We start from the raw sequence: 26101 nt of genomic DNA, 5'->3' as shown, positions 1-26101 counted from the left end.
AAGACCCATATAATATGAATTCCTGCAGCCACGAAAGCTTTAAGGCAAGATGGTGTCTATATGTTTATTGATTTCAAAACGCCCGTAAGTGCGCCAAACGGAATCCACATCACGTGGATGAAATCTTTTATTTTTTAGCATCCAGGGGTGGGGGGGGTCCTGGATGCTGAAAAAAAATGTCCATCCACATCACGTGGATGGAAAATAAAAACAATTTTGAGCACCCTGGATGACCATCATGGTCGCTCAAAAAAATGATTTCATCCACGTGATGTGGATGAAATCATTGTTTTGAGCATCTAGGGGGGGGGGGTGCCCTGCCTTGTCTCCTCCTCCTCGACACTGCGACGTTACAGGCTGGAAACAACTGCAGCCATTATCATAACATTAGCGCGCGTCACCACTCCACAGGGCGTGGTTTTGCAGACGGGGCGGCCAATGGTCGGGGAATGACATCATGTTATTATGAGGGAGGCTTCCATGAGGAATCCCACAGGGGAGGGAGGGAGAGACGTGGTTGGTTGGTGGTTGGGGTGGAGGGGGAAAATGTTATAGATTTTACACACGCCGGGCTCGCTCTCGTTTTTGACCGGCCACGTTTCTCAGACGAGCGGGGCTTTGCCTGCTCCCTGGACTCTCACCATTGTATTTGCAGGGAGGAAGAGGAGAAGTGGGGGGGGGGGGGGAGAAAGAGAGAGAATATCCACGCAGCGAGATGCCTCTGCTCGTTTAATTTCAAACGACGGACCACGATCCCGGCATCCTTGACGTCTGCGTGCTGTCCCACTCCCCGCAACTCGGATGTCTCGCAAGGATACCTGAATATGTAATCGTTCGCGCCTGCGACAATAGCAGCAGATCTGTCCGCTGCTTTTAGGGATTTTGCATTTTGAAATCTCAGCTGCTCGAGATTCATTGTACGTGAAGGGGAGGAGAAAGAAGGTGGTGGTGGTGGTGGTTGGATATCGATCGCTGATTGGCGTTGGTGGATGGCTGAGAGGGGAGTTGGAGGTAGGTGGCTGAGAGGGGAGTTGGAGGTGGGTGGCTGAGAGGGGAGTCGGAGGTAGGTGGCTGAGAGGGGAGTTGGAGGTAGGTGGCTGAGAGGGGAGTTGGGTGGCTGAGAGGGGAGTCGGAGGTAGGTGGCTGAGAGGGGAGGTAGCTGAGAGGGGAGTTGGAGGTAGGTGGCTGAGAGGGGAGGTAGCTGAGAGGGGAGTTGGAGGTGGGTGGCTGAGAGGGGAGGTAGCTGAGAGGGGAGGTAGCTGAGAGGGGAGTTGGAGGTAGGTGGCTGAGAGGGGAGTTGGAGGTAGGTGGCTGAGAGGGGAGGTAGCTGAGAGGGGAGTTGGAGGTAGGTGGCTGAGAGGGGAGTTGGGTGGCTGAGAGGGGAGTTGGAGGTGGGTGGCTGAGAGGAGAGTCGGAGGTAGGTGGCTTAGAGGGGACTTGGGTGGCTGAGAGGGGAGTTGGAGGTGGGTGGCTGAGAGGGGAGTTGGAGGTAGGTGGCTGAGAGGGGAGTTGGAGGTAGGTGGCTGAGAGGGGAGTTGGGTGGCTGAGAGGGGAGTTGGAGGTGGGTGGCTGAGAGGGGAGTCGGAGGTAGGTAGCTGAGAGGGGAGTTGGAGGTGGGTGGCTGAGAGGGGAGTTGGAGGTAGGTGGCTGAGAGGGGAGTTGGAGGCAGGTGGCTGAGAGGGGAGTTGGAGGTAGGTGGCTGAGAGGGGAGTCGGAGGTGGGTGGCTGAGAGGGGAGTTGGAGGTAGGTGGCTGAGAGGGGAGTTGGAGGTAGGTGGCTGAGAGGGGAGTTGGAGGTAGGTGGCTGAGAGGGGAGTTGGAGGTAGGTGGCTAAGAGGGGAGTTGGAGGTAGGTGGCTGAGAGGGGAGTTGGAGGTAGGTGGCTGAGAGGGGAGTTGGAGGTAGGTGGCTGAGAGGGGAGTTGGAGGCAGGTGGCTGAGAGGGGAGTTGGAGGTAGGTGGCTGAGAGGGGAGTCGGAGGTGGGTGGCTGAGAGGGGAGTTGGAGGTAGGTGGCTGAGAGGGGAGTTGGAGGTAGGTGGCTAAGAGGGGAGTTGGAGGTAGGTGGCTGAGAGGGGAGTTGGAGGTAGGTGGCTGAGAGGGGGGTTGGAGGTAGGTGGCTGAGAGGGGAGTCGGAGGTGGGTGGCTGAGAGGGGAGTTGGAGGTAGGTTGCTGAGAGGGGGGTTGCAAGTGGGTGGCTGCGACGTGGGGTGCGGCGGTGGGGGGTGGCGACTGGCAGGGTGCTGGTGGTGCTGGTGGTGGCCACGGACTGCGCGTGCGGCTGGGAGGAATCCCCCCTCGTTCCTCCTCCGGTCGTCGCCGCGGCGAGGAGGACCCCGCGGAAGACATGGGCACCGTGCTCTCGCTGTCGCCCTCGGGTCGGAAAGGTCGCTTCTTCGACGACGGCCATGGCTCGGTTGCACACTACACCGCGGTGCAGAACAGCAAGAACTCCAAGGACGGCAAGGGTCTCAAACGCCACTCCATCCTCATCTCGGCGCTCACCTGGAAGCGCCTGGTGGCCGCCTCGACGAGGAAGAAGAGCGCCACCAAGGTGAACCCCAACCAGGAGAGCTCGACTCAGAAGCACGGCGAGAATCTCCCCAAGTCGTACTCGTGCGCCAACCTCAGCGCGTACTGCCAGCCGCCCCAGGTAACATCATCACCACCATCACCACCACCACCATCACCACCATCATCACCACCATCATCATCAGCAGCACCACCACCATCACCACCACCACCATCACCACCACCACCACCACCATCATCATCACCAGCAGCACCATCACCACCACCATCACCACCACCACCATCACCACCATCATCATCATCACCATCATCATCAGCAGCACCATCACCACCATCACCACCAGCAGCACACAGCTCTGCGTTCATCCAGAACGCGCATACATGACACCCAATGTCTCACGTGTGCACGCGCAAAAGACAAAGATCCCCCGTGTAGCCTGAACAGGCTGTTGCGGCAATTGGTGTTAGCAAGCCACCTGTGAAAGCCGGCTGGCCAGCACCACGCCCGGCCGTCTTTGTCTCCCGAGTGGCGATGATTTTACGCACCATCACCGGGTACTCATTTGAGGCTGAGTCGACCTAGAGGGAGACCCACGACGAGTTCGGATATGCGTCGCTGGTGTTGGCCGTGAGAGGGAATCGAACTCGGGTGGCCGGGTTCGTAGCGCAAGCACGCGAACCGCTACGTGACTGCATGCACGGACAACATAGAGACAGACAGACGGACAGATGGACGTGATTGCCAAGCCCCAGACTCTATCCGCACATGTCAGATTGTTTGATATGGGTCATGACAACCGTTTGCCTTGCCAAGCTCAAAGCGCAAGCGTTAACCTCGGCAGCCAAAATATAGACATGGGAAGGGACACACACGTACGAATTATGGTTTTAAATTTGGGATTCGTTTGATTGGATCGTTGTTTCTGATGGGGTTTTTTTGTGGCATTTAAACGTCGCAGCTTACGTTTCCAGCACGCCGCCTTCTTTAAAACGACGACGCAGCTAATTAACCGAGTGCTTAAAAAAAACGTGCGCGTCCGATTCCAGACGTAAATGAATGGGGGAAGTGTGTAGGACGCAGCGAGCAGCAGAGAGTGATTTTATTCATTCCATCCTCCTCCATTCCATTGCAGCCGGCGCTCAGCTGTACCAAAAAACAGCCGCAGCAGCAGCAGCCTCAGCATCAGCAGCAGCAACAACAGCAGCAGCAGCAGCAAGTGCTGTCGGGAGGAAGAAAGGGCCAACAAGCGCTGGTGCAGCAGAGCCGCAGCCCGCCTCGCCGCGTCGTCGTTCAGGCCTCCACCTCGGAGCTGCTCAAATGCCTGGGCGAGTTCCTGTGCCGTCGCTGCTCCCGCCTGCGCCACCTGTCCCCGTCGGAGCCGGGCCTGTGGCTGCGCGCCGTCGACCGGTCCCTGCTGCTGCAAGGCTGGCAGGACCAGGCGTTCGTGACGCCCGCCAACGTGGTCTTCGTCTACCTGCTGTGCCGCGAGGCGGTGAGCGCGCACACGGGCAGCGAGCACGAGCTGCGAGCGGCGCTGCTCACCTGCCTCTACCTGTCCTACTCCTACATGGGCAACGAGATCTCGTACCCACTCAAGCCGTTCCTCGTGGAGAGCAGCCGGGACGCCTTCTGGGAGCGATGCCTGCGCATAATTCAGCTCATGAGCGCCAAGATGCTGCGCCTGAACGCCGACCCGCACTATTTCACGCAGGTGTTCTCCGAGCTGAAGGAAGAGGGCGCGCGGGAGGGCATGCCCCACTGGAGCTTCCACCTGGACCGATAGCCGCGAGGTCACGAGCTCAAGGCCACGGCCCACATCACCTATCGCACGCAAAGTATGCGTAGCCCGAGGACCGCTCCAGACGGAGAGAGGAAAGAGACTTCCCTCGTTCAAGGCCAGATCTTGGGCCACTGTTCGCTCGGCCGTCCGCTGACGACGACGACGACGACGCCTCCCAGACACACGCTGCTGATGCTACCGCTGCCGCCACTATAGTGGGGTCTGATGCTGGAGTTTCAGTTAGCTGGCCCCTGATGAGCTTGCAGAAGTCTTTAGGAAAACAATATATCAGTGAGTTTAAGGTGCATGTTTCAGACCGCATGCGTTTTCCACGGGATTGGAACTCTAACTTCGTCTATTTTTTTGCATTCATAATTTTTAATCCGTTTGAAGCTTGTGTTCTTCAGCTGTCCTCTGATGGCTTCGAGGCAGTATGTGTGTCAAAAGCAGTTTGATTAAAAAGGTTCAGAACGTGTGACGAGGCAGACAGCTTGGATTACGAGAGGATGAGGGATGGTGATTGCCCGGGCAGTCGAAACACAAGACGTTAATTGCTCCTCATTACGCTTCGAAAATATTGGCTGACTGGGACTGCAAACATTGGGGCAAAATGTTGCAACAGAACCAATTTGCATTTTTTTTTATTTTACCGTGACTTCTCTTTAATGTTTTGCTGTCGTGGATGATTGCTTTTGGTACTATTCACAATACACAAGTTATACGTGCACAGCATGCACCAATGAGTGGCTTCAATATTAGATTTTGGTTTTAACACGTGGGTGCAACATGTGACACCCGGTCACGCATCTTATAGAGACTGCTTGCCTGGAGACTGAATGCGGCAGGCACATGAAGGTTGTAAAAGAGCGTTAAGTTAAATATATTTGAAATGCGAGGCAAGGTGGCGAATGGCATAAGATGCAAAGATGTTACCGAGAACTTTATGTTGCAGTTAAATGCACAGTAGTTGTTTTCTCTCACACACACACACTTAAAACACTTTGTAAAACAGACGGCACGGCTATTATTGACCAATTTTGATGGGTAATATTACTGGGGAAATGCCTCACCGCCTCAGACCCAATAAGATCATTTAAAAAATTACTACATACAGTTTGGTGTAGCATGTGACATTCTTCTTGTCATTGCCATTATTTGCAATCGAATGCGCAATTACTTGCTGTAACAAGAGTGCTCGATTACAACAACAACAAAAAGTCAATTCCTCCGAAATAGTCCTACAGCTGGTGGCCACAGCCACAGGCCCTCGTCGCTCTATTTTGTAGTTCTATGTACGGCTGTACGCGATCAGTGTCCGTCGTGGTGTGTGATTGTGCACTCGTAATTCTATTGCTGGAATGCATTCGGCTACCTATATTAACTTATTGTATTTTTATGACAGATATGTGTTCAACACACAGGTTATTAATATTTTATATTTTAAATGAATCAAAGGTGGATCAATGTGCGCGCGGTTCATTCTCGTTCTAATTATTATTCGAATGACGCAACTGGGAATCTCCAATGTATACAACTAAGATGTGCCAATTATCAAGGACAGTGGCGTGCGTGCGTGTGTGTATATATACATATCTTATTTGTTTTGTATGTTAATTGCACCTGGTATTCTTGAAAACGTGACACCCATTAGATGTGAATATTTTTATTGACTGTGCAATTTAGTTTACGCTGTGGTAAGTGATCCGTTGCATTCAATAATAATTTGCCATTGCTGGTGTACGGACATACTGATGTTTAATTCAAATTTTAAAACTGGACACGACAGAAGCCAATAAAACAGTACAAACCCATTGCGTGGCTCGCATGGCTTTAAGACAGTGCCTGGGTACGTGCAATATAGCAGTGTTCTTCATTGACAATACACAAATGTGAAAACACTCCCCATCATTGTGCTGTCAAACCTCAATGGTCTCAAATGTGTGGCGACCCTCACACTGATGATGTCTTCTCGGCGAAAGTGGGCCCCACCCCCTCTCTGAAAATGTGTGAAGTGCACCACTATAGATTGCCTACGGTTCCATATTGTAAAGGTTGTTTTAGTTGAGTGCAACATTTGGAACACCTATTACACCTGAGAATATTGTATTTATACTTGCTCCTGCATTGACCAGCATGGTAAAGTAGGTCAAACAACTCCATGGCTAATTTAACACGTAAGCTTTCGCGACCAATATTATTCATAATATAGGTTTTTGGGTCAGATCGCGTTATTTATAAATGTGTCTTAACCCTCCACCACCCGACACGGCCAAACAGTAAAAAATGTGTCACGTTTTTTCAAAGAACATAATTCACTTCTTTAGCCCACCGGTGTGCTGAACAATGACGGAGGCCGCCAGCCAGCAGTGGATTGATTAAGGGCTGGAAATAATTATTATGAATACTTTTTACCCAGTTAAAATCAATTTGACATAGAGCAGCAGTAACATGGCCTAGTAACATGGGTGCCACGGTGGTGAGATGTTAAACACCTCGCCTGATATGCAGCTGATGCGTTCAATTCCGACCCTGATGCCCGTGTATTTGGAGTTTGCATGTTTTCCCCGTGGTCATGTGGATTTTTCCCTGGGTCCTCTGGTTTTTCCCTCCAGATTTAGAAACATGCGTTTAGAGTATTTTGTCTGCTATTAAATTTGCACGTGATAAGCCACTTCGCTGAGCGATCATTTGTGGCCAGGTCGCTTATGAAAAAAGCGATATAGCTCGGTGGCCCTTACCTGGTAAAATAAAAATCGTTTAGTTTCATTTTAGCCGGAGCACATTCACCGCTTGTTGCAGAGGTTCCAGCAGAATCCAGCAGCCACCCTGGTCATTGTTGCGGTGTATTACGTGTGCTTCACAGTGGCTGTTAAGATTCACAGTGGATGTCAAGAGTATGTCATTGTGTACCATCGTCATGGTCCAAATTTGCCAAATTTGAAAATGTTACCTGCAATTTACTCAATTGGGATTTCACATGGCGATCATCGCCCACTCCCGCGAGAACCTGCCAGCTATCCTGAAACTGAGTAATTAGACTCGGTCAGTGAAGCTTTTTTGGAATCAACAAGCATAATAAAAAAAAAGGTTCTGTTGGCAGCCAAAACATATCATTGGATCATTTAAAAGTAAATTTTACACCACACATTTTAGTCGAGGTGTCTATGCATCGGTTCAGAAATGTGCATTCTTACACTCGCATGAAAACAAGTGCGCCGTCAATGTTTTTTTTATCATTGTATGTGTTTGGTTCATCACGTGACCCCTGAAGCCACCAGTGGCCACTACATATACCACAATGTTTATAAAAATAGAAATTGATTCTTGAATAGAATCGATCATCTAAATCGTGCCAATCCACTGCATTGCCGGGAGGTGAATCGTAACGCATCTCACGTGCAGTGCACACCGCAGTTGAGTTGGACATGTTTTTTTTTTAACCAATATTAACCATGCTGATCAGTGCGGGTGGGTGAAGGTGGACAGCATATACGTGGAAGCATAGAAGTACAGAACAACAATGGATTTTTCCGCACGGAACATATCCCCGCAGCCCTGTTTGTGCATGGTTGTTACCCATCTAAGTGCTACCCAGGCTCAAAGCTGGTCACATTTACATATACACTATTTAAATTAGACATTTTGGCTTGTGCTAAAATAAGTAATTATTAAGAGTATTCTTAGTGACATTTTAAAGGGACCCCCTTTATCCAAAACAACCCCTCTGCCATAAAGTAGTTTTCGTAAATTGAATTTAAAATTCTAACATAGCTTTACATTACATCCATTGCCTCTGACTTACAATGTCCATGGCAAACACGCGTTTACACAACAACAACACTTAATAACAACAGCCCCTGTGCACTTTTACATTTTGTGAGAAGGTTTGATTTGTTTGAAGACATCGCAAATGCCAGAGAAGCTCAATGGGAAATACGACTTGGCTGAAAATAACCACGATATATAAAACGCACGTCAACGACAGCCACTGTACACAGGTGAAGATCTCACGGAGGCTGTGTGATCACGTTATAACCTTTATTTGGTCCCATTCTCCATGATAACAAAAGGCACACAACCCACTATCATCCAATTCTGCTCCAACAGGTCACATACACGAACGAAATGCTATGTATAATAAACAAAAATTCCTTTTGGTATTGATATTGGATATTTTGAATATATAATATAAGTATATATATAAAAGCTGTGCTGTTATAGCATAAGTGTGTATTAAGTTCATAATGAAATAAAAACATAAAAATTGAAACTGTTTTAAAAAGGGCTGACGACACGCTCAACATGGGCACTGCCCCGTTTTTAGAGAGATCATTAAACAATTATATTTGGCAAAAACAAAAAACAGTCCACACCTTTCTCACATCCCACTTGCACGCAGCACAAGCTGGCTTCAGACAAACTGGGGCGGTGCTGACCGCCTGCCACCCAGTCCTCTAAACCAGAGTTTCTTAAACTCTCCAATCCTCGCCCATGCACACGGTACAGCCTTCTGTGATTGCCAACCATCAGGTGCAAACGGTGCGTGCAGCGGTTTAATTTGCATGTGAATACAAGAGGTTAGCAATCACGAAAGAGCGGACTGTGCGATGTCGCACAGACCAAAGTTGAGAAACGTTGCTCTCAACGTTCTTCCAAACAAGTAACATCGGTACATGTGCCATTGTAAAATTGGCTATAACTTAACGTTTGATTTGCCATTTGATTTATCCAAAAATATGGCACCATAAAATGTCCTCTTATATTACAAATAATTATCCACACCGTGTAACACACACATATGCAATGTTTAGAAACCCACCCTTGTGTTGCATTGTAATATAATGACGAAGTAGTTTCAACTCTTCCGGCTTCTAATAGCATGAGTGCTCATCATGTGCAACAACACATTTCTCTAAACGCCTACAACTGGCAGGCAGGCACGTTTAATGCACAGTGGCACACTTTAGACTGCAATGAAGTAAAGACTGGCATACCAGAAGGGCCATGGAATGAATTGTATAGCAAGGCCTAGAGTTGAGAACTATCGATCCCTAATCCTAAACGGTTTCCCTTCCAGTTGTTGCCCATTGATTTCCCGCGCTGTCGACAGTAATGGAATGGTTCGATCAAAATCCTCTCCCGCTGCTCGGATGCAGCGTCACGTAAAAACCACCACCCGCCCGCTCGCCAGCCTTCCCCACCACCGCATGTGCCACCGCGGTGCCTAGCCGGCCCACAGGAGTACAAGGCCTGTGCCGTTTTTGCGGAACTCGGGCTGGTCTTGCCCGGGCGACGTCTCCAGCGCGATCGTCCTCCGCTTGCCTCCCATGGTGCATGCTGCGGCGTCGAAGACGTTCACCTGGAACGGGCGCTTCTCCCTGCGGGCACGGGGGAGCGGACACAACGGTGGGGGTTTGACAGGCGGCAGGGCAAGAGGAGCTGAGAGCTCGGCGTCGGCAGGAGAGGGTGTGCGAGCGGCCACGAGGTTGACGGAGGAGGGGTCCAGTAAATGTGGGGTGCATGTAGGGAGCAAGGTCAGATTCGAATGTATGTTGTACGTATGCTGAACTTCTTTTGCACTGTTCGTTGCTAACCGTGCTAATCAGAGGTGCGGGCGAAGGACATGTGGGACAATTGAACCTTATGGCGGTACCCCGGCTCTCGAATAATGTCCGTGATGCAGTCATTTTTAGTCTGTTGATGGTCGGCGATGCCGCAATCGACTCATCTCGACGAGCTGTACACGATTCACTATTCAAAGGATACTTTTTAGATAACGGATTTTATGCTAATGATTGGCGTTTCGACATCGCGGAGTAGCACTGATTTCGGACTGATTGGTACCCCAATCGCGCAGTTAAGTAACACCCCTGGGAAAAATAGTGTCCCAGAAATAAAATATTGAATTGCCTCGGCCATTTTGTATTATTTGGGTCCCCGGGGTACCGCCATGAGGATCATTTCACCTCTGGCGATTCATTAATTGTCAGGATTCGGGGTCGCAATCCAATTTAAGCAGGTTATGTTCTGCCTTATTTATACCACCATGCTGGTGTTATCCGTCACTCATGTTTCACACTGTTTGTTTCACCACTTTTTTTTCTATTCGCCTAAATACATGTGAGCATATTTTGCACGTGAATTGCATAAATATTAACCAATTGATCCCGAACCAAACAATGTATTGCATGCATCGTGAGCCTAAGAAGTAAAATTCATCCACAAATTCATCAATGTGAGGAGTGACCACCAAGAAGTAGCGAAATGAGTTGAGAGAAAGTGGCCATCATCGTCAGTCATGATCAATCCGCCGCTGGATGAAGGCCTTCCCCCAAGCTATCACCACCTCCCACAGTCCCGAGAGGTGTAACAAACCACCGCTCCACCTGCGACGAGTGGTGAGCGATGTGAGGGTAATGGAAGATGTGAAAGTGAGAGAGGGGTGCTTATGGCCAGTATAGGTACAGGCAGGCGTGGGTCTCGGGATCGAATGGAATGGAAAGGAAAGGGGAGGGCATCTTTTAGAACAACAAAACATACAATTCATGGTTCCACTTTCTACGGAAGGATTTTTGAGGCGGTAGACATCTTAGAAACGTCAAAAAAATACTTTAAGATAACTCGTTTGATGGTAGGCGACTTAACATAACAGGGCACTTTTACAGCACCTAAGCATTGCCAATAACAACAACTCGCCTTGCCTACAGTCAGCCAATAGGTCATACGTGCTGCTTTGTGCTACCCTTGTTTTGAAGTGTCTCCGTAAACCATCCCCCGGCTCCCTGTGGCCACTGGGACAAGGTATGAGTCACCTCCCATCTTGTCGCTCCACTGCTTGAAGTGCATCGTTTGTTGCTGGTACACGGAGTACCACCCTCCCCAGCCTCGGAGCTCGAGCCATCAGGGAAAGGGTGGTCCAGTAACGAAGGGCAGGTGGATAATTTTACAAATTACCGGCAATCGATGATCTTTGCAAACAACGTCCCTTGGAGCCACTTACACCGCAAACGTGTTAGTTGCGCATAATTGGGCCGTTTAGGCTGGAATTGAACCACAATCCCTGGACTTGAGAGGTAAGAACGTGAACCTCTAGGCCACCAAGCCACCCAATCAACATTCAGTTAAAACACTGCAATGGCAATGACTTTTAAAATAATAATGAAAAATAGATGCCATTTCAATTATTGCGCCCAATTATAACAAGCCTGAACACGTCTGGACAAATGCTGCTAATTATTCTAATAGACTCAGCTGGATGCCTTTCAAAATCTGTGTAGTTCATACAAAGCCAGATTTACACTCTAATCCGCATGCCCGTCACCTTGAGTAATCTCCCTGGGCCAAACCCAGACAGAGTCCCCATGATTCCAGCTGTCCGTGCGGTGCCTCCATCCTCCATTCCTTCTCCTGCACCCACCCCTCCCCTTCCCCCCGCCCATCCCATCTCTCTCCACCTATAATAATGCAGATAACGTTTTGTTTGTATATAGCGGCGTCAATTATGCAACTGCAACACACGAAGGCGCGCGTATAAATTAAGATGTTTTCAGCAAATTAATTTAGTGTTTATACGTGCGTGAGGAAAGCCGAGTACTCGGGAGAAAACCCTCGCGTGCGAGGGGAGGCAACGCTCCATCCCATACAGATGAGACGGGTGGAAATGAGTCGGGCACTTGCTGTACCGCCTTCTGGCGAGCCATGCTCAGGAACCTCCTCGTCGTTCAATGGAAGGGAGTTCCATAACATTTGTGCGGTGATCCACCGACCCCTCGCTGCCTCCGCGGTGCCGCATTACAGGCCGCGTGCGTTAACCGCCATCGTCTCCGTATGCCTGGGCGGCTCATGCCTCAACGGACACACGGTGGACAAACAAATCCCTCATCCCTCTCAAAGGCCCTCAACGAGGGCGGGTCTACGCGACACAAGCACACACCTCCCAAAGGCTTAGTGTGACAATACTGCCGGCACGTACGCAGACTTAGAAACGAGATTCAAATCGTGAGGAGACGGTGCCAGAGTCGTCGCCTTGGTGATATGCCCCCCGTTATTTGGTTTTATTGAGGCAGGCGACTTTTGACACGAATTTTTTTTTGCAAAATCACAAACTGACAGAGGCTGTAAATGATTGGCTTACAGTCCTCGCAAATCGTAAGTCCATTCTACAAATCCCGCGATGGAAATTGAGCCTAAACACAAATATGCATAAGTAAGTGCATTTAATTTATTTGTCCTTTATCTTAATTTAAGTGGGATCATAGAGTGGAAACATTGGCTGTCGGGCTCAAAATGTGTTAGCAGAGAGCACTTACTGGCGAGCACTGCCGTTGTAAGCGAAAATTATACAATTATACACAAACGAGTAAAACTATATACACACACAATGGCCATTCTCATCAGCAAAGGGAGAGAGAAGTCAGAAGAGTGCAACGAAAATACAATATTAACAACCTGGCTCAGAAGGCAACTCACAAGCGCTGAGCCGCAGCCACTCAAGATTGTGCTTTGAGTGAGTGGATCTTCCTAGTCCAGACACCAATCACTTAGATTCTATGGGGACCCTTTTTCCAGTATGAAGATAAAAAAATAGACTGTCACTGGTGTAGGCCAATCAGCGGGGCGCCACAGTGGCGAGATGTTAACCACCTCGCCTGGTACACAGGAGGTCGTGGGATTGATCCCGACCCTGAAGCCTGCTGTATATTTCGAGTTTGCATGTTCTCCTCATGATCACGCACATTTTTGTCTGGGTCCTCCAGTTTTTCCTTCCACATTTTGAGCTATCATTTGTGGTCAGGTCACATGTGAAAAGAGCTATCTAGATAGCTCAGTAGGCATTGCTTGGTAAAATATTTTTTTTTATAGTTTATACATTTTCAAAGCATATTTGTTTGCATGTTTTACCACAAGTATGTGTGGTTAACGCGAACTTGATACCTTGTAATAGTTGTCTATTTGGTGTTTTTATATCTTAACGCAAGCATTATGCCAGAAAGGTTAAAGTATTTTTAACCAATTACTACTTTGTTCATTCCAGCTCTGAGCATTAAAAATAAATCGTTTCATTGACAGCTGGAACACACTTTGCAGGGCACATCAAATGTGTGTCCCTGGTGTGCATAAAGAACCCTATTATATATTTAAAAAAATTCAGCTTGTAATTAAACAGCACTCGCTCTCGAAAAGAAAGAACCACTGAGGCAATGAGCTGGCGCTATATTCCCCCCGCACCGCTCTACCTCACCCCCAAAGCTCTGCGGTTCTCTGTATATTCAGATGTTTTTAAGCCTATTTATGACCATCCATACATGTGGGAAGAAACTGGAGTGTACCAGAGAAAACCTGAGCAGATGGAACAGGTGGAGTCCACATTTGCTGTTCTGCCTTCGCTTGGCAATGTATGTACATACGTTGAACTTCTTTCACACCATACGTAGCCAACCGTGCTAATCGGAGGTGCGGGGTAAGAACAACAATGCCAGGGTATAGCACGTCAATGACCATGGGAATGGCGTTTCACAACGTCTGCGTGATCCACAAACCCTGGTGTCAACAGGCGTGCACCATCGCCCAGCGACGTTGAATTGACTTAAGAAGTGGGCACGTGACATCATCTTCCTAGGCTGTTCTGCGACACAAGGTGGTCCACTGCTAGCTTTGAGAGTTTACGACATCATGCAGAGAGCACACTGAGAGTGTAATTTGGAAACAAAAGTTGTATGCCACCACACACACCCAACGATGGTATATTTTACATGAAAATGTATATTATATTACAATGTACAATGTGATATTTAATTGTTGAGGCTTAAAATGTTACCTTTAATTAAAGGAAATGCATCCACAAGCAATAAAAGCACATAGATAAAATACGGTCAATGTAATTAGTCACCCGTTTAATGTTTGCACTCGAAATTCCAGGCGAAGTATTGTCAGTTGAGTTGAGTTGACAAGAAATTACGAAAGAGACGGTCTCCCCAATGCGTTGCTGGTCATCGTGCTCATTTGACCATACTTCACCGCACTGGTGAGTGCACGTTGGCGTCGTTTTTTTTTTATAACGGCACAGCAGTTAAAATAATCACTTTTTGAAAGCACGAGTAAATGGATACACATGTGCACACAACACTTACGGCCTCATTATAAAAAAAAAACATAAAATGTGTATGATCAATTACGCCATTAAGCTATTGCGGGATTACCACTGTTGCTGTTCAATAACTGGAAAAAAATTATACAGGAAATAAGGGAACCCTAAAATTAAATAAAGGGCAGAGAAGGTAATTACACGAGTAAGATCCCTAGCTGTAGCCGCTAGCGACAGTTGCCACGGCAACATCAGCCAAGGGACCCAACCTCCATCTCCATGACAACCACACGCAAGGATAAAAAATATATATGTATTGTGTGTATGAGCGCCGCTGTGGCTCATATTAAGCCGAAATTATTCACAAACATGAACGGCAGAATGGGCATGCGACGACTAATGGAATTGACGCCGTGCATAATTGACTGGCCACTCTTTAATTAGGCAATTTCGTGTGGGATATGTGCTCAATTTGACCTGGTGTTATTCATTTGCACAGGGGCAGGGCTCCGTTTTTACTTATTTACGTGTTCATCAATCTGTGCATTACGCCGCGCGGATAATGCGAGAGTGCACAATGGCGGGACGATGAATTGGGGCAGTTATGCACAGCGCACAAGACACGCAAAATGTACCCCTCTGCAAGGCTCCGCATGTTTTACCATGCCCCAGTCAACGACGTGCGCTTTTTTACTGGACGCATCACCGAAAATAGGTCGATCAAAAAACACATATTGGAAGGGAAGTGGAAACACTCGCGTATATAGATTGGGTGCAACAATTCGCACTTGCGCACGCACACACACACACATCTCTCGCACATTCTACTGTCACCAATTTGGGGATGCGATTTCGCTGAAACTTCATTTTTTGTGGAGTTTACTGGTGTCTAAAAAATATATATCCACATTGTCCGTACGCTTACGTTCACACCTTAACCTAAACGTGACGTTGGCATAATAGTTTACGTATAATTTGCCATTAATCGCAAAATGGCGATTCTGATACGCACAGTTCAGTGGCCGTATCGTGAAGCCAAAAAGTCGACATTAATCGGCGAAGAGAAGTCATTACACCCATGATGCGCACACATGAGAATGCACGAGCTTGCAAAGACACAGAGCACAGGACCACACTTGTAAAAAAACAAAAACGCAGCACAAACCCCCTTAGAAATTGTATTTGTATACCTCTTGCATCAGGCTTAGAAGCATAAAAAATATATCACCGGGGGGGGGGGGGGCAATCCTACATCTGTGGCAGAGAGAGAAAATGCCGCAACGGCCCGGTCACAATGTGGTGAAAACGTTTGTGGATTCTTCTTTCATCGGCACTGACGTAAAATTACTCAAATAACACGGCTCAGCCATACTTGCAGGGCACCCTGTACATCAAAGGGCAGACCTCTTACTCGGGGGCCTTGAGCGCTTTCATATCTGCAACAACGCGCAATTTGTGTACACTAGCACCAAGGCATTTTGCAGCACATTAGAGAAACGCTCGTGGTGGGTTTTATTTATTCAACGGACACAATTGGTTTATTTGGTTTATTATGCTAAATACCTTTATCGGCAGGAACACTCCGTATTGGCAAGGATAAGAGTTACAGCTGGGGATTTCTGTGCTGCACCACCCTTTCGTGGAGGAAGGAATCTCCCTCGCACGTGACTTATAGGCTGGCACATGTTGATGACATGAGCAAGCAATCCTGCACGTGGTGACAGCAATAACGTGTCTGGGTCTTGATCAATCCCCACGGCTGAATGAAGGCTTTCCCACGCCGTGTCGGTCACGAGGGCTTTTTTTGTTTGGATCGTACATCGCCACGCTGGTCAGTGCGGGTTGGCAAAAAGTTCAGGGTACCGCTCGTGCCTCGTGTCAGCCGCAGTCAGGGATTTAACTCGGTGGCGAGATGTTAACTGCCTCGCCTGGTATGAAGGAGGTCGTGGGTTCAATTCCAACTCTGGGGCCTGTATATTTGGAGTTTGCGTGTTCTCCCTGTGGCCGCGTGGATTTTTCTCCGGGTCCTTCCGTTTTTCCCTACACATTTTAGAAACATGCGTTTACAGTTTTTGGGTGCTGTAAATTTCGACGTGACAAGGCACTTTGTTGAGCTATCATTTGTGACCTTATCAAAAAGGGATATATAGATCAATGGGCCTTACCTGGTAAAATAAAAATACAACAGACTCTCGATTATCCGCGCTAATGACAGGGAGGACGGCCGCGGATAATACAAAATCAAGGATAATTTTAAAATATCAATTTCCCGTGGATCTCTATGCCAAAAACCACTAATACTGTGCTGTACTGTAGATGCAATCACCTGGATTTCTGATGCGCTGGAGCACATACAGTAAAACCTTGGATTGCGAGCATAATTCGTTCCGGAAACGTGTTTGTAATCCAAAGCACTCGTATATTAGTTGTGATCACGTGACGCTCGGCAGACAAAGCGTATACACGTACTACTCGTATTGCAAGACCTCGCTCGTTTATCAAATTAATTTTGTTTTTTAAATGTTGCTCGTCTTGCAAAACACTCGCAGACCAAGTTATTCGCAATCCAAGATTTCACTGTATGTGTTCGGTTTAATCACGTGAATAACCATGTAGAACTGTTTTTAGATTATTCATTTGGGCTTAAGGGAAAATCCATGAGTTATTAATTTATGTCAAAATCTCGACTCAGGTCACGGTGCACTGTGTACTGCCCCATCACTTCCACCAATCTTTATACATGTGCACACACAAATAGTTAGTTTGTAGTTACCATGATTTACCATGGAAAGACCGGACTCTGCCAAAGGCATGTGGCAATTCCATCACTGGCTCTAGACTGCCAATGGAGAAGTCATAATATTTAGTGAAATGACAGAACTGATCAGTTGCCTATGTAATGTACTAGTCGATCGCTAAACTTACGGGGTTTGCAAAGGAATAAAAAAAATCGAAAAAAATCTAATCCAAATTACTTAACGTCGAGAACCTATCAGGTATATATTTTTTAAACAATGAATTTACAAGCAATATAAAGAAAAAATGATCGTTGTGTAAAATACGCACTGAAATTAATAATTAACTATATGTTCTGTTAATGTTTCGTCATCATCAGAAAAAAGCTAATTAAAATATGGGCAAGTGCCATAATTGCAAATTAATTGAATTTCAATTAAACGACCGCAAGACGTAAAATTACGTGAGCCTCCTCTTGCAAGGCAGGGCATGATCAGCGACCTTGTATGACCCTTCACCCCAACCCCATGGCACCAACGCCTGGTCACCTGGACACCTTCACCACTTGACCCACCCCACCAATAACACAGGGAGAGAGCGAGACACCGGAGGAAGATTTATCCCCCTGGACGGAGCAGATAGTTCGGGTCATAAATCTGCCGCACTAATGAAAAAGGGATAAGGCTGAGAGGGCATCTCGTTCAACGGTTCCTCTTGATGGCTCCAAAATGAGTTCTCCATCACAGGGCAGGTGGAAATCCGTATGTGTGTGTGCGCTCGTATCTCATGGTGTGGGAAGCGGTAGTGCAATGGCTTGCTGCGCTATGAACCTGGTGACCCAAGTTCGATTCCCGCTCACGGCCAACACCAGTGACGATTATCTGAACCGGTCCTGGGCCTCCCCTAGGTCGAATCAGCCACAAATGAGGACCTGGTGTGATGTGTACATGTCATCACTAAGTAGACAAAGGCGGCCGGGTGTGGTGATGCTCACCCACCCCCTTCATAGGTACTCGCTAATATCACTTGCCCCAACAGTCTGTGAAGCCTATACGGGGGATCTTTGTATTTGTATGTCATGGAGAAGGGAAATAATAATAACAAAACCCTTGTGCGAGAGCGGTCATGCAGCGGTTAGCATGCACTGAGCTTTGAACCCGGTGACCCAAGTTTGATTCCCACTCACGGTCAACATCAGTAATGAATATCTGAACTATTCCTGGGCCTCGCTTAGGTCGACTCAGCCTTAAAAGATTGCATGGTCTCATCTTCTTGGTTCTTTCGGTAAAGTCACGTAGAAGGGAAGTAATAAAATAATAAAAATAAAACATAATAAAACAATTCTCACGACGTTTCGGCCACAACGCAAGCAGCCGTCCTCAGGTGAAAACCAGGTCCGTCGAGGCGACAGAGTCTGAATGAAACAGCACACGAGCTTGGAGCATATATATAAGCTGGGCGCATTGACAAAGGAATTTGCATATCAAAAGGAATTTAGCATATTTATTTTAGCATATTTATGGCAAATTCCTTTGTCAATGCGCCCAGCTTATATATATGCTCCAAGCTCGTGTGCTGTTTCATTCAGACTCTGTCGCCTCGACGGACCTGGTTTTCACCTGAGGACGGCTGCTTGCGTTGTGGCCGAAACGTCGTGAGAATTGTTTTATTATGTTTTATTTTTATTATTTTATTACTTCCCTTCTACGTGACTTTACCGAAAGAACCAAGAAGATGAATCCCTGCAGTCACGAAAGCTTTAAATCGAAATTGCATGGTCTGCTGTTTAATCATTAGCACTTGACATCGGTGGCCACGAATAGTACTTGCACTAACAGTCTGTATGGCTACCAGAGGATCAATACAAAGCAGATGTGGGATATAATCACTGACAATATCAATACAAAGCAGATGTGGGATAGAATCACTGACATGATCAATACAAAGCACATGTGGGATAGGATCACTGACATGATCAATACAAAGCAGATGTGGGATAGAATCACTGACATGATCAATACTGACATGATCAATACAAAGCAGATGTGGGATAGAATCACTGACATGATCAATACAAAGCAGATGTGGGATAGAATCACTGACATGATCAATACAAAGCAGATGTGGGATAGAATCACTGACATGATCAATACAAAGCAGATGTGGGATAAAATCACTGACATGATCAATACAAAGCAGATGTGGGATAGAATCACTGACATGATCAATACAAAGCAGATGTGGGATAGAATCACTGACATGATCAATACAAAGCAGATGTGGGATAGAATCACTGACATGATCAATACAAAGCAGATGTGGGATAGAATCACTGACATGATCAATACAAAGCAGATGTGGGATAGAATCACTGACATGATCAATACAAAGCAGATGTGGGATATAATTACTGACAATACCAATACAAAGCAGATGTGGGATAGAATCACTGCCAATATCAATACAAAGCAGATGTGGGATAGAATCACTGCCAATATCAATACAAAACTGATGTGGGATAGAATCACTGACATGATCAATACAAAGCAGATGTGGGATAGAATTACTGATAATACCAATACAAAGCAGATGTGAGATAGAATCACTGATATGATCAATACAAAGCAGATGTGGGATAGAATCACTGACATGATCAATACAAAGCAGATGTGGGATATAATTACTGACAATACCAATACAAAGCAGATGTGGGATAGAATCACTGCCAATATCAATACAAAGCAGATGTGGGATAGAATCACTGCCAATATCAATACAAAGCAGATGTGGGATAGAATCACTGCCAATATCAATACAAAGCAGATGTGGGATAGAATCACTGCCAATATCAATACAAAACTGATGTGGGATAGAATCACTGACATGATCAATACAAAGCAGATGTGGGATAGAATTACTAATAATACCAATACAAAGCTGATGTGGGACAGAATCACCGACATTATCAATGCAAAGTATATATATGCTAGAATCACCTTTTCACGAGCACAGGTTCCGCTTAATAAGCTACAATTGTCTTGTGTTCATGAAAATGCACGAGCAAACGTGGCAGGTCACGCAAATGTAGCATAGGGAACCCCCGTTCGAGTGCACTGAGGTGTGACGAATGATTGTGGATGTGATATAGATTTTTTGACAGCTCATAGCGTGGTGCTATGGTCATTGACGCAATACGCTAGGAACCAAGAGACCTGTGTACTTTCGATTCTTGTCCAAGCCGTCATTTCACTCGACCCGCGATGACGAGCGTGGGTAAAGTATGATCAAACAATCCCCATAACCCAACGCAGCGCGAGGAAACCTTCATGCAGCAGCAGATTAACAAAGGGCTGTAAACGAAAACAATGCCGTGTTACACACACGCAACATATTCCAAAGCAGTATTTTCCAAAAGGCGCAATTAACGGCACACAAGGCACATCACACACCTTCTACAGCCGCATTATTAAAATAAAAACGATTAGCATATTGCCACAAATCTGAAATTATTGCATTTCAGTAGTGAGCAGCCGTATTCGATTCTCAAATGCTGCTACTGAGACAATTGTGCTAAAACAAAATTCAAACATAAAAAAACCCTTCACTGTTATAGATATTATCTTCATGCAGAGACCTCCTCAGTACCTGGAAGATATATTTCTCGATGATATACAAATCGCTCTATTTGGACACCTCTCATACGCAGGCGTTTGCACATGAGGCCGGACAGTGCTCTCGGGATGACTGATGCATCCAAATTAATCTTCCCAGCCCAATGATATCTCCACACTTTGCTGACCTGCTTATGCCGTCACATTACGTTCCGGTGTAAGTAACGTCGTTTGTCAGACCACAGTCTGCTACGGTCCCTGGGAATGTAATTTCCCCGCCACCCTGGAGTCATCTCAGTCGGGGGCATGCCTTCTTCTCTTTCCCATTACTCCACCTCTTAGGTTGATCAATGAAAGGGAAATAAATAAAGAAGTCTCTCCACGGCACGTGACCAGAATACCAAACCTCTATATCTCACACTGTAGAGGCAAAATATCGTGCAGCCTATTTCCAGATTTTTTTTATTATTTAGCAGGAACGCATTAACAGAGCCTAAACAATATTTTTTAAAAATGTTCTTCGTGGGATTTTTGTTAATATATACAGTGTGTTTTTGCGCGTGGGAAGACGCTGCAGTAGCAGAAGAAAACACATGGCTATCTTCTATCCAGCGATTAAATACAGAGACACCTGTGTAGATTCTGGATATAATATATATTGCAATTAGTTTATTATCTAAGACACTATAACAGCTGGACAAACTGACGCTTAGTATTCCACACGTGGAAAAATATATATATAAAAATATACAGTATCACCCAATAAACCTGTAAAATGTATAAAACACATGTTGATATCAATAAGGCAAGTTGTATATTTCTCCAGTACTTGATTATCACAAGGCCTAGCTGACCCCCCCAAAAACACCTCAAATCAATGCTCCCTTGTTCAATGTGAAATAAACAAGTAAAAGTGTTTCTGGCATCCAATAGCAAAACAAAAAAGTTTGGCTAATGATGTTGCATGAGCAAAACCAGCAAAGGGTGCTAAAACACGTGTAAAACGACGGTGGGAAAAAAAGTATAAATGTGCAGCCCCTGCAAGTGCTTGCTAACACCACTGCTGGCAAGAGCTCTCAGGAGTCATCTGCTCTCCTGACCAGATGCGTTGGAAGAGGTGGCAGTACCCACAGACTTGCTCTCAAAATAAGGTCCGGCGGCAGTACAGGGTTAACATCTTTGCAATTAGCACTCACTTATCGTGCGTACAACAACGACGCAGCTCGTTTGCACGCAATACATTTTGTTGTTGTTGTTGTTCGTTCGTTTGTTTGAAGAGATGGCAAAAGATCGCGCCTGCCAGGTGCACGAGGCATGGCAATCGAGCGTGCCGCGTAATAACGCGGAGTGCTCCATAGAATGTGTAAAAAATAAAATATATATCTCGACACAGCAACTACTGTACATTGCGCATCGGCATTCATAGGCTCGCGCACTCAGCACTCCCCGAATATTGGACAGCGGCCAGTCCTATTTTTTGTGGTAGCACCGGCTCGTTGCCACGGCGACGCAAAAGAGCAGCAAACCCAAATGATCCTTTTTCTGGGGTGATAGCCTCGAGCTTGCACTGCATTGCACTTTCAGGTGATGTAATTAAAATATTAATCAAACATGTATTTCTGTACAACAACACTGCACACAGTGTTGGTGTACGGTGCTTTTTCTGCAATATTTTGCTGTCTTTTCTTGGATTTTCTGTTTGCACATAGTCACTTTAAGATGTTTTCTTGTTCATGTTTTTGTTTTTTTGTTTGTTGCGGTTGCACCCGATTCAAGAGCCGAATGGCTCACAGGGAAAAACCTAATAAATAATTGAAACTTGACACTTGCTAATCTAAATGCACCAATGGATGAAGGCCTCCCCACACTTTATCGAGGCCATGGGGGGGGGGGGGGGTTATCAAGACCATACTTGACCGTGCTGGTTATTGCCAGTTACTAAAGGTAGTGCAAATGGGGGGGTACAGGATCGGTTCCTATATCACTAGCCACCGATGTTAGCCATGGCCGGGAATCGAACTCAGGGGGTCATGTTGATAAAGCGACACACCATCTGCTGCACCACCACTCTTGTCTCTGATGGTTATTAAAGGGCAAAAACAAAGCTAAATTCATCCCATCAAAAGCACTGCATCATGAAATGGCTGGATGTAGACATAGGGGTTGCATTGATGCTAATGTCCCCCACTTTATATGACGGCCAGCACTTTGTGCGATCTCCATTAGATGGCCGGTAAACAAACAGCAACACCAATAGCACCTTGGGACGGGCCGATTGTCACCTGCGTTTGCATTCTACACAGTTTGCAGCTTTCGATAAAAGCTTCCGACCGCTCCCGGGACCCTTTTCCAGTGCACCCATTGTGCCCTCTGCAACACCTGCTTCGGGGGGGAAAAATAGGCAGTTAAACAAACTCTGTTGCTGCTGAGAGAGTGAGAAGGGGTAGAATAAACACAGGGGAGGCAGGCCGGACCGAGCGAGCGAGCGAGAGCGGAACAAAGAGGAAGAGAAGGAGCGAGCAAGAAGGAAAGGTGGAGAGATGCCTGGAGAGCGGAGGCGACTGGGGAGTGAACTGGCGGGCGGCCACTCACGTCTTGAAGTGGTGTGCCAGCGTGCCCACGAGCTCTCCCACGCGTTCCGACGGCTGGTTGAGGCACACGACGAAGTCGTCGGAGCCCTTCACGTGGAAGATGACCAACTGGTCCCGGCCTGAGGAGACGCTCATCCCAGTCACCTGCGCGCAAGAACGGAGGAAGTGCAAAGGAGTTCCATGAGAATCGGTGCCATGCAAAGCACACGCACGCGCACCCACCAACGTTATAGCCTTTAACGGACCGTATGGGCGAGTTCTGTTAGCGAGCAACTATTAAGGCGACACGGCACACGTGGGGGTGAGTGGCCAGCAACACGCCCGGCCTCCTTTGTTTCCCCAGTGACGATGTTTAAACACCACACCAGGTACTCATTTGAGGCTCAGTCGACCTAGGGGAGGCTCCGGACCAGTTCAGATATTCGTCACTGTCATTGGTCGAGAGCGGAAATCAAACTCGAGCAACCGGCTTTGTAAAGCTGTGCGCTAGCCACTGCACTACCGCTCCCCATACATACACATGCAAACACACACGTGCACTTTCAACAAGTACACATGTACGGGCACACGCACAGACACGCGTGCGTACGCAGGTATAACTATGCACCAGAAGTGTGTATGTACGTGCGTGTGTTCACGTACAGCCATTTTTTCAATCCACTACTGGACGAGGGCCTTCCCACTCCGTGTGGCTCGTGAGGGTTTTTTGACAATACTTCACAAGATGTTAATAAGATATTCTACGTAAGCGGTGAAATAACGGTCCACCGCATGTCAAGTTACAGTGATATTTGGCACGAGTTGCCATATTTAATCGAACACTATTTCAAATTGGTTAGAGTGCATGGATGTAAATTAAATTTAAGCCTTTAATTTAAATTGAGCAACATTCTGTAAAGTATCAGTTGGTGATAATATGCATTGACAGTAATATGCGAGTAAACAAAAACGCTATTTGGCACAAGCTTCATATATTTTTTACAATTTACCACCAGTTCCCAAGCACAATTCAACAACATTAAACGTTAACCCCTTGCGATATTAAAATTGATCTGCTTGGCACAACAATTTCATCTGAGCATCAGTCAATGGCCGCATCACTAATCTGGCTAAAGAAGCATCGAAGAAGCTTGGAATTTATTTTCCATCCTATCTGTGCCAAAGCCTCTGTAACTCCAAACTATTATTCTTACTACTGCTGCTATTCAAAGTACAAATTATGCAAAGGAAAAATCACTGCAAACACTTAACGGTGAAGAGGTCAATTGAGCAAAGCGGCCAATCGGAATACGCGTTACTGCAAGTGAAATACTAAAATCGGCCAACAGGCTCATCCAGTGCGGAGACTTCTGAAGGCCACGAGCACGTGTGATAATAATGACAGGGGGATGGTAGTTGGGCAGATGGCAACACATCAGTGGGAGATTGAGGTGGAATAAATCATCGCTAATTGTTGAGTACATTTATAAACCGAGATCTATCACGTGTAAATGTGTCGGGCAGGATTAATGTTTCAACTTTTAAAAAACGCACGTAATTGTGATGTTGTGCACACCAGCCCGAACAGAGAGAGATTCAAATGCATTTAGAAATACACGGCAATGCACAGGAGCAACATTTAACATGACAAAGTCAATTTGAAGAATCAAATTTGAAGAATCAAATTGACTATTTAAACTATTACACTTTTTATTTTACCAGGTAACGCCCACTAAGTTATTTAGCTCTTTTTTCAGAGACGACTTGGCCGCATATGATAGCTCGACGAAGTGGCTTATCACGTGGACATTTATTGCAGCCGAAAACATGTTTCTAAATTGGGAAGGAAAAACTGGAGGACCCATAATAAAATCCACGCGACCACAGGGAGATGATGCAAACTCCAAATATGCAGGCGTCAGGATCGGGATCAAACCCACGACCTCCTGTGTACCAGGCGAGGTAGTTGACATTTGGACGCCATGGTGCCCCAGAAAAACGGACAGTTTTTCAGTTTATAGGCGGAGCATGATCCAATTTTAGGCAAAGCATGATCCAATTTTGAAGTTGTGACATGAAACAAATTACTATACGTAAACAACGTTGGCACAGTCATGATTTGTGAGCTTCTAATTTTCTACTGATGTCATTTGTTAAATTGTTGACTTTATTGAGAGAATACATTCCAGTTCACTCTATGCTGTGATGAGAAGTGAGATGGGCGAGGGAGCGGTGTTGTTGTGGCTCGAGAGATACGGACGTGGGATTGGGAGAAATGGTTGGAGGTGTGGGTCGATGGGAAGGATAGCAGAGAGGTCTCATCTGGCCCTTAAAGGGCAATCCAGGTAATGAGAAAGCCCCTTCTACTCGCCACAACATAATTCCCAAACCAAGCAAGACCCAAATCAACACACCTTCATAATCCCCCTCCCTCCCCAATCCCTCATCCCACACTTCTCACCTCCCTTCGCTCAAACTGTACCAAGTTGACGGGAGCCAATTAACGTATATCTCGCGCTTTCACTCTGCTCCTGAACCATGGAAACAGCCGTGCATCTGCCCCATCCTGTAATGGTGGTGGTGGAACACTGGATGTGAGCAGCAGGATTGGAGAGATCCATATATGTACGATGAACTTATTCCACACCGTACGTAGCCAACCGTGCTAATCGGAGGTGCAGGGGAAGGTCAACAAACTAAACACTAGAAGCAGTTCTAAAGAAATCCCAGATTGAGATGAAGGCGAGGCTGTGCGGTACTTGTGTGTGTGTATCTACCTATGGCACACATGC

At 46.6% G+C, this 26101-nt stretch overlaps 2 protein-coding genes across 2 annotated transcripts in view; one reads left to right on the top strand and one right to left on the bottom strand.

Moving 5' to 3' along the window:
• Positions 1 to 2129: 2129 nt before the first annotated feature.
• Positions 2130 to 6119, top strand: CDK5R1 (cyclin dependent kinase 5 regulatory subunit 1). The gene is made up of 2 exons (XM_061555830.1): positions 2130 to 2648; positions 3661 to 6119. The coding sequence occupies exons 1-2, from the start codon at positions 2343 to 2345 to the stop codon at positions 4309 to 4311; spliced, it is 957 nt and encodes a 318-aa protein (XP_061411814.1). The 5' UTR covers positions 2130 to 2342; the 3' UTR covers positions 4312 to 6119.
• Positions 6120 to 8332: 2213 nt separating this feature from the next.
• The window catches only part of MYO1D (myosin ID), a 133508-nt gene continuing 115739 nt past the window's right edge, over positions 8333 to 26101 (bottom strand). The window contains exons 22-23 of the mRNA XM_061555817.1: positions 23332 to 23474; positions 8333 to 9686 (exon numbers count right to left, since the gene is read on the bottom strand). Of these exons, the coding sequence (XP_061411801.1) occupies positions 9533 to 9686; positions 23332 to 23474 (297 nt within the window). The 3' untranslated portion in view covers positions 8333 to 9532. The remainder of the gene's footprint in view (positions 9687 to 23331; positions 23475 to 26101) is intronic.

Source organism: Lethenteron reissneri, chromosome 21 (assembly GCF_015708825.2).
Source record: "Lethenteron reissneri isolate LAM-NWPU_2019-01 chromosome 21, ASM1570882v1, whole genome shotgun sequence".
Taxonomy (NCBI): Eukaryota; Metazoa; Chordata; class Hyperoartia; order Petromyzontiformes; family Petromyzontidae; genus Lethenteron; species Lethenteron reissneri.
Note: the sequence above shows the minus strand (reverse complement) of the source record. Positions and strands in the feature narration are given on the sequence as shown.

Bases quoted from the DNA above. Each gene is read 5' to 3' on its own strand.
- CDK5R1 (XM_061555830.1), top strand. From the start codon at position 2,343: ATGGGCACCGTGCTCTCGCTGTCGCCCTCGGGTCGGAAAGGTCGCTTC. The intron at 2,649-3,660 runs GTAACATCATCA...ATTCCATTGCAG, and splicing joins CGTACTGCCAGCCGCCCCAG to CCGGCGCTCAGCTGTACCAA.